Source organism: Protobothrops mucrosquamatus, unplaced genomic scaffold (assembly GCF_001527695.2).
Source record: "Protobothrops mucrosquamatus isolate PMUCROS unplaced genomic scaffold, P.Mucros_1.0 scaffold721, whole genome shotgun sequence".
Taxonomy (NCBI): domain Eukaryota; kingdom Metazoa; phylum Chordata; class Lepidosauria; order Squamata; family Viperidae; genus Protobothrops; species Protobothrops mucrosquamatus.
Window position 1 is genome coordinate 64,175 of NW_015387001.1, and position 12,347 is coordinate 76,521.

Genomic DNA, 12,347 nt, shown 5'->3' on the forward strand with positions numbered 1-12,347 from the left:
GGGCGAGGGCGACTGGCGGGGCCGGCGGGCTCGGGGCTCGGGCAGTCCCGCGATGGATATGCTGCTGCTGCCGGGGGGCTCGATGGGCGCCTTTCGGCTGCTCAACACCGTCCTGGAGCGCCTGGTGCCGCCGCCCTCCCCGGCGCAGCCCGTCCGCTGGAAGTGGCGCAACATTTGGACGTCGCTGGCCCACAGCCTGCTGAGCGGCTCCTGGGCCCTCCTCGGGTGGGTGGAGGTCGCGGTGGCGGTCGGGGTGGGCGGGCGGAGCCGCCCCGGGAGAGGACTCACAGAGCCCCCCCCCTTTCCTCCGGCCGCAGGTTCTACTTCTGCCCCCAGATGGGCGAGGATCTCATCGACCACTTCTCGCCTTCCGCGCACTGCTTGCTGGGGATCTCCATCGGTAAGTGCCTCTCCTGCCCCAGACCGTTCCCCGACCAGCCCCCTGCCCCCCCCCGGCCCGGGAAGAGGCAGGGCGGGAGCCGGGAAAGGAAAGCGGCGCCGTTTAGTTTCGGCTTGGTTGAAAGGGCTCCTGCGATGCAGGGACGGCGCTAAAGCAGAAAGCCCCCCCCCGATCCTGTGGCCAGTAGCACCCCTCTTCTCCCGCTGGATGGGGAGGGGGCAGCCGAGCTCCACGTTGCCGGCCCTGGAGAGCAACTCCACACTTCTGTGCTGGCATCTGGCGGAGGAGGCAACTGGTGCCAGCCAGCCGCCCCCCCCGTTCCCTTCCTTGCATGTGACCTCGGGGGCACACAATCGCTCCATTTGCTTGCTCCGTGGCTGCCTGTGATGGCCCCCTGCCCCTTCCTCTTGAGGGAAGCTTACAGCTCGGTCTCCCTTTCGTTCATCTGTGCTCCCCAATGCCCCCCCCAATTAAGCGCGGCAAAGGATCGTTCAGTAAAGTTTACCCCTTCAGGCGGGTTGGGCTGGGGTTCCCAGGAATTCTCGACAATATCTGGAGGAGGCATGGTGGGGAAAGAACCCCCCCTCCTTCAGAACAGCAGGTAGGGGTGGGGTGGGGAGGGGATAAACCACCAATTGCTCTTCCTTCTTGGAAGCTGGATCTGGGTCTGGCAATGAGGGGATGAGGAGAGAGAGCCAGAGTGGTGACTGAGGATAGGATAGGATAGGATAGGATAGGATAGGATAGGATAGGATAGGAATAGAATAATTGGAAGCCCCCTAAACCCTATATCATTTCAGACCAATGGTTGTCCAATCTCTTCTTAAAAACTTCCAGTGTTGGAGCATTCACAACTTCTGGAGGCAGGTTGTTCCACTGATTAATTGTTCTAATGGTCAGGAAATTTCTCCTTAGTTCTAGGTTGCTTCTCTCCTTGATTTGTTTCCACCTGTTGCTTCTTGTCCTGCCTTCAGGCGCCTTGGAGAACAGCTTGACTCCCTCTTCTTTGTGGCAGCCACTGAGATATTGGAACACGGCTATCATGTCATCCCTCGTCCTTCTCTTCATTAAACTAGACATACCCAATTCCAGCAATTGTTCTTTATACTGTATGTTTTAGTATCTAGTCCCCCAATCATCTTTGTTGCTCTTCTCTGTACTCTTTCTAGAGTCTCAATATCTTTTTTACATCGCGGTGACCAAAACTGGATGCCGTATTCCAAGTGTGGCCTTACCAAGGCCTTGTAAAGTGGTATTAACACTTCACCTGAGCTTGATTCTCTCCCTCTGTTAATGCAGCCCAGCACTGTGTTGGCTTATTTAAGTGATGGTCCACTAGGACTCTGAGATCCCTCTCTCAGTTGCTACTATTCAACGAGGTACCACTTCAGTCTGCTGCACCTGTCTCTGGTATTGCATACGGATCCCCCGCCCTAAGCGAGGAGGGGGGGGCATTCAAAGGGAGTCCTAACTGTCAGCTCAGCCTCCACTAGTCCCCAGTTGCTGCTCTGCTGGAGGAGCATTAAGGACGTGCCCAAAAGCCGCCAAGACAACTGACCAGCGTGGGAACAGTTGCACTGAGAAATGGCAGAGGGCCCCTCCCTTTCCCTTGCGCTTCACTGTGCACCCCCTCAGCCCCCCCCCACCAGTCAGCTGGGGCAGACATGGCTCAGGGGGGCTGGCAGTGGCCACTCGGGAGAAGGGCTGGGTTTTCTCACCCCTGGAGGTTTCCTGGGAGCCCTTTTCCCCTTCAGGCTGGATGCCTGGACAGACATGGGGGGTGGGGAAGACACAACCCTAAGATCCTTTTCCTCTTTTGCTGTTTAAAACTTTTCCATACAGTCTTTCCTGGCTTAGGCAACGTTACAGTATTAGGGGCAGCCCAGAGGCTACAATGACAACACCCTTGAAGAAGAGCAGATAAAATGACTACCTGCTAATGGACATTTCCAGCAGTAAAACCAGAATCAGCCTCTGACATGTCCAGATGTGCAGGTAACAAGCATCACTGTTGGACGCTTGCTGCTCGATTGGTGGCGGCTTGTGTGTATTTGGTTCCTAGTTAAATTTTCCTGGCTTTTCCTGGAGTGAAGTGGAGTAAAACTTTATTAAGGTGATGCTTCAGGATGTTTACAAACACCTAAATGTGTATTTATGCTATTGGTTACATTTGCAAATGTGTGCACATGCATGTCTATTTTCAGGTTAAAATTTGCATGTCTTTAACTGTTACAAAAGGTATTTGAATCCCTATAGGATTAAGTTTTGGGTGAGGATTAAGTTAATCCCTCTGAGGCTGCTAGGGTTTAAAAAGTTTTTTCAGGAAATGATTTCAAACTGCAGAGAAATAAAACAGTTCAGAAAAGGGGGTAAATGCAGGTTGCTACATTTTAGGGACTTCTTTTCCTGAATTGAAGGTGTAATTTTAAAACTCCACAAAAATTTAAAGCATCATTAATTATTTATTTCACAGTGCACAAAATAGGGTTTGCTTCCCCAGTTCAGTGGACTCTAGAGTTCAGTCAATCATTCTCTCAGTTCTGGTTTGAATCCATATGGAATTGAGCAGAGGGCTGGACTAGAAGACCTCCAAGGTCCCTTCCAGCTCTAATTCTATTCTATTCTATTCTATTCCCATTCCCATTCCATTCTTAGAATTAGGGCTAGGTTTAGGCTAATTGTGTGCTTAGGGTTGTCACCCTTTTCCTGATGGGATCCTGTGGTGGCCATCTTGACCTGGGGTCTCCAGCCTCAGCAGGGAGGGGCTGCTGTGCACAGAGAGTCAGGAGCAGCAAGAATCTTGACCCAGTGATTGATGCCTACATCCCAGAGGATTTGCTTATTTGGATGATGTCACTGATTGAACAGATATACTACATTTACAGTTTACATTATTACTTTATTTATATGCTGCATTAATAATTTTTAAATAACTTAAAAGTAGCCAAGGTTGAGAAAGACTGCCTTAGACTGCTTTAGCTAAAGATCTCCCTGTGTCTATAGCGCCTAGCTCAGGGGTAGGCAACCCTGGCTCTTTTATGACTCTTGGACTTCAACTCCCAGAATTCCTGAGCCAGCATGGCTCAGTTTGGAAACCTCCCTTTCCCCTCAGCACGGCTGGCTCAGGAATTCTGGGAGTTGAAGTCCACGAGTCATAATAGAGCCAAGGTTGCCTACCCCTGCCCTAGAGCACCTACTGACCTGCTCCCTTGGTCTAGGTCTAGCAGCTGCAGGCGCTCCAGACAGGCTCTTTCCTCCCTCCACTGTGATTCCTGCCAATCAAGCCTGTCTCAGGCTTGTCTCCCAAGCGCTCTGCTGCTGCTGCCCCCCCCCATGCGCCCTTCTTTGCTTTCATGTTCTGGCTGCTCCTAAACTTCTGTGGAGTGACAACTTGCTCTGACTGGTCTGGGATGGCCTCTGTCAAGTCCTGGCCTTTTCCAGAAAGCAGCCTTTCCAGCCACCTATTCCCACGTCTCTTTTTTATGGCGTGCCCACATTTCCTGAGTGAGGGATATCTTCCCTCTGAAGGGAGCCTGCGTCCCTCTTGCCCTTCGACCGGCCCTTCCTGCTTCTCTCGGCTCTTCACTCTTCGGAGGAAGCAGGTCAGGAGGCAAAGGAAGAATTTTATGAGACCCTTGCATTCCCTCCTCCTCCTCCTCCTCCTCCTCTTCTCCCCCTCCTCCTCCTCCTGAGCCTGTCCTCCTGTGAAAAGGTAGCTTCTCCTTGTGCTGGCACTAGGACCTCTTTTCTAGCCCCCAGCCTTCCCCCCTCGTGAGTCAGCCAGGGCCAGTCATGCGACGGCTGTTCTATCACAGCCCAAAGTGCTGTATATGCTGTATATGCCTTCCCCATGGGGGCCTCCCCCCTGGTTTCAAAAGCACCTGCAAGATACTCCTTGCCTACTCTGGGTGCATTTCTCACCGGAGGGCTTCAACTCCCTCCCCCCACCCTTCTACCTGCCAGCCAAAGTGCATCCCTCCCTCCCTCCCTCCTTAGGGCAGCTTCCTTGGGCAGCTACCCTGTTTCCTTTGGGTCCTTCTGGCAGAGCCAAGGTGAGCCCGAGAGGTCTTCCTAGAGAGGCTCTTCTCGTTCCTTAGGTTTCCTTCTGGGAACTATACTCTTGGTTTTTTCACTTTCACTTTGCCGGAATGGCAACCTCTCTGCCTTGTGAGCTGCTGATGAATCCTCAGCTGGCTCCTTCCCACCATCCAGATGTTGCCCTCACACCCAGAACCTAGTGGTGCGGCTAGAACCTGCGGGAGCCGCTCCAGAGCAACTGTCTCCGCTGCTTTTTATCTCTGCTTGCAGCCCTTTCTCTCCTGCCAATCTAGCTCCCGGTTCTGGAACAATGGCAGGCTCCCCTTTGCTCCACGTTTGCCAGTGAAACCCTCTCCAGCAGCTCCCGTCTCCTCTCTTACCCCGTCAGCCTCCTCCAGCGTTGGGGTCCCATTTTGCATCTCACTTCTTTGCTTTTCTTGCCGATTTTTATATCCTGTATCCAAGACATAGAATGCCACCCTGCAGGTGCCTCTGGCATTTCCCCCTCTTGGCCTACGTGCCTGTGAACCTGCCCTTAAAAGGGAAGTCGTGGCCTTGACCCAGGCCCAGCCACTTTTCTTAGAACATAGAATAAAAGATCTGGAAGGGCCCTTGTGGGTCTTCCAATCCGACCCCCTGCTCAAGCAGAAAACCCTATACCATTGCAGACAGATGGCTGTCCAATGTCTACTTAAAAACCTCCAGTGTTGCAGCACACACAGCTTCTGGAGGCAACTTCTGTTCCACTGGTTGATTGCTCTCACCATTAGGAATTTCTTCAGCTGGGCATTTCAGTGCAGGACACGCTGCTGCTGCTGCTGCTGCTGCTGCGGTGGAATCCTTGATGACGTGACTGTGGACCCTCGTTTCTGGGACATGGATGGGTTGCAACTGGTTCAGAGAAGGCCCCCTCGGGACATGCCCTGTGAGGAGAGGCTGCCAGAGCTGGCACTTTGGAACACGCAGCAGTCCTTGTGGGAAGGATCCGGGTCTGCTGGGGGAGCGGGGCACGATGAAGCACGAGCCGGCAGTCTGCGGTAGCTGTCAAAGGAGCCAATGCAATCTTGGGTGGCCTCGACGGAGGAACACGGGACAAGAGCACCAGAAGTGAGGCAATTGTCGTGCTGCTCTGTGGCTGCACTGCATCTGGATGCCGGGTCCCCTTCTGGTTGCCCAAGTGCCACAAGGAGGGCGCTGGGCAATGGAAAGTGCAGCGAAGAGGGGAGGCTGGCTAAATCCCATGGAGAACAACGTAGCCGGCTGTTTTCATGCTCAACATGACTGGAGGCACCAGAGGCCGTGCTCGAATGGCCGCCGTGGGGAAGAGCCCCTGGCCTTACTCTGCACGGGGTCCAAGGGGAGGCCAAGGACCAATGGGATGAAGCTTTCCTTAGTGAGGGAGATCCAAACTTGAGATCAGCAGGAATCGCCTGTCTGTGAGTGCAGTGAAGCAGTGACCAGCTGGCCTCCTTGAGCTGTGTTCATGCAACAGCTGGGCCGCCATTTGTGTGGCATGCTCTGGGTGGGGCTCTGGAAGGGAAGCTCCCCCCCAGCACCCTTTCCAAGGGTTTGATTCTGTGCTCGCTCTGGGCCACAGAAAGGCGAGGGGGAAACGGGGTAACTGTGTTCAGGGGTATAAAAGGGGCCCGTAGAGAAGAGGGTCAGGAACTCTTGTCCCTGGCTATAGGCAGTGGGGAGGAGCTGCGGTTTCCTAGATTTTGCCGAAATATTAGGAGAAACGAATGGAAGAAGAGATTTGTCTACCGAAACGGTGCATTTTCTATCTTGGGAAGTTTTTAAGAGCAGGCTGGGCAGCCGAATCTCACGAGTGATTTCGTCCTTTCCCCTGCATTGCAGAAGGTTGGGCAAGATGATCTTCACGATCCCTCCAGCCCACGTGATAAACTGGCGAAAGGTGGGCATGGCGTGTGAAGACACCCACAAGCCCTTTAGTCAGCTTAGTTAAGCACATTGCACAAAAACTACAGCATGTCTAAAAAAGCTACAATTCTCATCCGTTTGTTCCATTTAAATTGGAGTAAAAACAAGGGCTGTTTAAAGTAAAGCAAAAGAATAACATTTAAAAACATCTCACAGCTTTTAGACCTTCAACAGGATGAAGAACGTCCACAGCTGTGAGTCCACTGGCCGGGCCAGAGGAGAGGAGGCCATTTCTGACAGCCTCCCCTTCTGATGACGCTTCCTGAGAGATTTTGCAGACAGTGGAGTGGAAGGGGGGTGGGGGGGAGAGGCAAGAGGAAGTTAACCAGGGTTGGGCCTGAGCCAGTTTAGACTTCATCCCAGCATTCAGCCCCAGAGACGAACCGGAAAGAAGATGGCAATGCTCCTCTTAGCTTCCCTGCCAAGCTCTCTGGTCGCCCGGCTCTTCCACTTCCCCCCCCCCCCGGGGACCTGATTCTGCTTGGCCTTCCCGGCCACCGAGCTGGTCTGGAAAGCGGGTGTGGAGTAACCCTGGAAGGAGAACCAGGTTCCCGAGCCGGGACTCGTGATTCTGCGGCAGAGAGAATCGGCAGCTTGTTGATGGGGCACCTCTTCTTCCGCAGGGTATTTTGTGCAGGACTTCTTGGACATGATATGTAACGAGAAGCTTCAGAAATGTTGGGAGCTGCTGTTCCATCACTTTGTGGTGAGTTACTCGTGTTTCTCATGTTAAGAAGACAGGGCTGTCCCGGGCAAGGGGTGAGTTGGCAGGAGCAGCCAAGCTCTGAGGGTGCAGGATGCCCGGGGCTGGGTGAACTGGCAGAGGGGCCTCTCCCACCTCAGGCTGGGCTCCTCCTGGGGGAAGGGAGAACGACAAGCGTGGGACTCAGGGCGGGTGGCCGTGGCAAGGGTGACCCTGTGGGATGAACGCTGGGGGCCTCCGACATCCCCTGGCCCTGACTTGGCCTGCCAGTTGCTGTGGGCGCCTCCCTCTTCCAGGGGGCCTGGCCTCCACCCCACCGGGCTCCTGTTCCTCTCCTTCGCTGCTCAGGTGTCTGCAGCCAGAGTAACTTGAAGCCCAGTAACATAAATAAAAAGTGCCCGATCACTCAACCCCGCTACATGGCAACCCACACAGGCTATGAAAAGGATAACACTCTCAGGAATCAAAAACATCTCAGAAGCAGCCAACCAACTATTACAATCACACAGCACACAAACCCTCAGGAACATCCTAAAGCCCAAAGGCCAAGTGCAGGCAGTCCTTGACTTACGAGCCCAAAATTTCTGCTGCTAAGCGAGAAAGTCGTTAAGTGAATGTTGCCTCGTTTTACAATCTTTCTTGTCACATTTGTTAAGCGAATCCCTGCAGGGGTTAAGTTAGCAACACGGCTGTTAAGTGAATCTGGCTTCCCCCCACCACTGACTTTGCTGGTCAGAAAGTGGCAAAAGGGGGGTCGCATCACCCTGCAACCGTCATAAATATGAGTCAGTTGCCAAATGTCTGAATTTTGATCACGTAACCGTGGGGATGCTTGAATGGTCAGTGTGAAAAATGGTTATAACTCACTTTTTTCAGTGCTGTTGTAACTTTGAATGGTCACTAAACGGACTGTCGTATGTCGAGGACTACCTGTAGCCCAAGAAGAAAAAACAGTCATCTACTACAACACACAGTGTTAAGGCCTGGAACAGCCAGACTGTGTAGGGCAGCCAGCCAGAAGACTAGCCAAGTGTATCCTGGAGCATCGATCAGCAGTCGAAAGACACAATGAAAACGTCTTAGTCACATGGACAGACTCAACCGCAATTTCAAATGGAAAATTGTCAGTATCTTAGGCCCAACCAAATTCAGACCTGGGGAATTCCCGGAAACAAATCAGCCATCAATAGATAGATAGAAATAAACCACATTTATACCTCATTCAAAGCTAAGAAGGAAACAAAAAGACTGGAAAACATCTCCGTCAAGAGCCAAATAAGCAGGGTTTAACACCAGACAAACAATCAAGTAGAAAACAATAGCCTAATCAAGGATAAAACCTCTCCCCCACCAGTACTGGCGGGGCACGCCCCTGTATATAAACAGAGAGCAAAATCCACACTCACCAGCATTGATCATGTTACCTAGTTGGGTAATGAAACGTCTGCAAGCAAACCACCAAGCACAGAGAGCACCAAGGAGCCCACAAATAAATAGTAAGGCCTATCCAGAGGCCCCCAGTCTTTCCGCGTGAAGATTGGTGCTTCGCCCCTGCTGGGCTGCTTTCAGGGGACCAGCCAGGCTTCGATTAGGGGGCAGGATGGGGGGAGCAGATGAGCATCCTTGCCCACATTCTGACTGGGTGAGGTGAACCAGCTGGAGCTGCCCTGGCTTTGTTTCACACCAGCCGCTCTGCACATTACACAAAGGGAAAGAGGTCCAGCCTCAGTTTCAGCCCATGTGACTGCTGCAGCCGTGCCCACCCACTGGCCACTGGCCACCTGACCAGTCAGGCTGGGCTACAGCAAGCATGAAGGAATCGCCGAGTTTGCGATAGTCCATGTTGGTTGGGATGCCAATCCTCGGCCTCAGGGCAGCAGAGGGGACAGGAAGGCAGAAGGGCCTCTGAGTCTGTGCAGACTGCCTTTGTGGCACCCAGCCAAGGGCCTCCTGGGACTCCTCCAGGGAGGGAGCCGGTGTGCCTTTGAAAACCAGCCTCAGTAGGGAGTTGCCATCTCTCTCCTGATCTCTGGATTGCCCACGTCAGGATCAAACTGAGCAGAGACCGAGACTGGCTTCCAACTTAAAACAGCTAAACTCCTTACAATCCGCCTTAAGCACATCTTGCAGGGCGGGGGGGGGGGGAGGGAGAGGGAGGGAGAGAGACAGGTTTGTTCTACTGAAGCCGAAACCGAAGCCGTTCAAGGAGAGTCCAGTCCTCAGCAACTGACGCTTTGAATTGGCTTGCCTGCCCCCCCCCTCAGTAGCTGCAGCTCTCCCCCAGGAACTGACGGGGGAGGGGGGCTAAGGGGTGGGGAGATGCAGGGGAACCTTTGTGTGCCTTCCATCAGCCCCAGATGTTCCACAGAGGTCACGGCTGAAAAGGAGGTTGGATGTGCGCTTGAGATGCTTCCGCTGTTAAGGCTCAGAACTAATTTTTAAAACTGGCTGCTGGGGGGAGGCTGTGGGCACTGGATCTTGACCTTACCTGTCCTGCCCTCTGCCACGGAGCCAGTTTTCCGAGGTCTGTGGGAGCAGAACTGAAGCCTGGGGGGGGGGGCTGGCCCAGTCCATGGATCAGGAGGCGGGTCAGGGCGTGATGATCCGCCCTGGGGCGGGGGTGGCAGCAGGAGCACCCGAGGCTGCTTTTGGCGGTGATGATGATCAGGAGCAGGAGGAGGGTTCCTACCTGTTGCAGCCGGATTCCGGCCGCTTCCGCCAGGGGGTCCAGGGCAGAGCGCACCCAGGGGAAGAGCCAGCTCAGCCTTGCTGTCTTCCAGATGATCGTTTGCTTCGGCTTTGCCTTCCTGGTTCGGCGCTTTGTGGGTTTCGCCATGGTGGCTCTGCTGGTGGAGATCAACTCCGTCTTCCTGCACCTCCGGAAGATCCTGCAGATGGCTGGCTTGGCCAACACCGCCTCCTTCCGCCTCACCAGCCTGGTCAACCTTGGCACCTACCTGGTGTTCCGTATCCTGATCTTGGCCTGGATGAGCCGTTGGCTGGCCCTGAACTGGGAGAACGTCCCAGCAGTGCCCTGTGCCATGGGCACGGTGGGCATGGCCATCATGCTGCCCATCAACGTTGTCCTCTTCTACCGTCTGCTACGCAGCGACTTATTCCCGTCTCACAAGAAGTAGCAGCTCCCGGCCAAGCGCCAGGGGGAGGGAGAAGGAGCCGGAGCAAGGCAGACAGCACCCACGCAGGCAGGAGGAAGGGGTTTCCCCAGCTGCTCAGGAGGCACCCCCCCCCCGGCTGCCCAGCGATGCAGAGTTGGGAGCAGGGCCAGCCTTTCTGGAGAGCCCCGTGGAACAGTGTCATGGTGCTGTTTGGCGGGAGGGCCGGGAGTGATGGTCACACAGCAAGGTGGGCTTCGCTTTGCCCTCCCTGAGGGAGGGGCCTTATTGAAATGACTTCGCCCTGTGCATCTGTGTTCTGACATTTACTTCTGCTACACTTCCCCATACAAGGTGAGCCTCCTGGGAACAGGTGCTCTTAGCCCCACCCCTTCCCTTCCACCCCCCCGCCCCGTGGCAATAGCCGGGAGGCTGCTGGGCCGTGGAAGGGTATGGCAGGGAGACTGTCTCACCTTCCCCACCCTGATGCCTACGGCGGACTCTCTCTGGAGAATAGCACTTCTTAAGGAACCTCCCCGGGAGTCACTACCTTCAGTTCGGGGTTTGATTCCTCTGTAGGTAAATTTCACCAGCACTGGTACAAAAGAGACTGGAACAGACTTGGGAATCGTGGGAATGAAAAAGAAGCAAGGATGGATCACTATCTCTGGAGTTTTGCTGGGATTATCACTGTCACACAGCGATTCACCCTCTCTTCCCTCCCAAGAGTCACAAACAGGTCCTGCAGCTCTTCCGCTGAGCCGAGGAAGGCAGCATCCCAAGGCCATTCAGGCACGTTTGCTGCCGTCAGCAACAGAGCCGAGGCTATTTTCCCACACCCGTTTCTGGGACTGCCACCCTGATGCCACCTGTCAGTGCCTTTAGCCCACTAAGTGCCAAGTAATTGTCTCTAAACCTGGGATTACAAAGCAGTTATCTGATTTTGTGTGTGTGTAACAAGATGTTACAAGATGTGTGTGCAGACAGTAATAAAGAAACTTTAGTGATTGCTAATTGTTTGGCCCTGCTTGGCAGGCAGGCAGGCAGAGCCTCTGCAGTTTGTGGAGGGGAAGTCTTTGATCCCGAAAGCCAGCAGCCTGAAGGCAAAGCGGCTGCCCAGGGTGGGAACAGCCCCCTCCGTCCCTATGAAGAGAAGTGGGGATACGCAAGGATGATGCAACTCCCAAAGGAGAGGAGGCCATAGGGGTACCCGGATACGTCCTCACTACGCTCTGCAGGGAGAAAACCGAACCTCCCCCGTCCATGCACTCATTCAGGCAGATGGGGCTGCGCCTGCAAGCAACCCTCCAGCGCAGGAGCAGCCAAGGAGCGCAGGGTCCGACCACATGACGTCCAGGGAGGGTCTCTCTCCCCCGGGTCACGGGGGTCCCCAGGGCGCTTTTTCCAAAGGGCAGCTGGACTTTCTGGGTTTCCTTGAAGACGTTTCGCTTCTCATCCAAGGAGCTTCTTCAGCTCTGACTGGGACGGTGGAGAACGGAATCGAAGAACCGAGGAAGCTCCTTGGATGGGAAGCGAAACGTCTTCAAGGAATAGCCCACGAAGTCCAGCTGCCTTTTGGAAAAAGCGCCTTCGGGGCAACTGAGCCTTCGCCTCCCTTTACGGGGACCGCCAGATAAAACGTTTTGCACGGGGACCGGGGCTGCTCTTCTGGCCGACGGACGGGACGGGCCTCCGCCTCTCTGGGCCCGGTGTCTCCGGCGGAGGAGGAGGAGGTTCCCCGACCCAGAGACCGGCCGCCCGGCAAAGGCCGGCGGGGCCGAAGGGGCGACGAGACGTTTCAGCCTCGGCAGCGGCGCTTCCCTCCGGGCCTCGAGCGATGCGCCTCTTCCCTCCGGGCCGATAAACGGGCCGAACCGGCTGCCGTGTCGCCTCCCCCGCGCGGTGTGCGGATCCGGGAGGCGGAGAGGGGTCCCCGGTGCTCGGTCGCCGCTCGTGGGAGTCCGGCCCCGGGGCGGGGTGTCCCTCCAGGAGAGCCCCGGGCCTGCTCGGGACGAGGCCGCCGGGCCGCCACGAGGAGCCTCGTCAACCCCCCCGGACGGTCCCGCGCGGGGAGCCCAGGGCCCGGAAGGAGGGGGGGGCGGGAGCGAGTGGGGGGAGGCTAACGGGCCCGCGAACCAACACTTCCCCCCCC

The 12,347-nt window shown here is 55.2% G+C and overlaps 1 protein-coding gene across 1 annotated transcript; it reads left to right on the forward strand.

The window, feature by feature from the left end:
• Positions 1-52: 52 nt before the first annotated feature.
• TLCD2 (TLC domain containing 2) lies at positions 53-10,219 on the forward strand. The gene is made up of 4 exons (XM_015818347.1): positions 53-225; positions 318-400; positions 7,003-7,085; positions 9,863-10,219. Exons 1-4 carry the CDS (start codon positions 53-55, stop codon positions 10,217-10,219), a joined length of 696 nt encoding a protein of 231 aa, XP_015673833.1.
• The last annotated feature ends 2,128 nt before the right edge of the window (positions 10,220-12,347 follow it).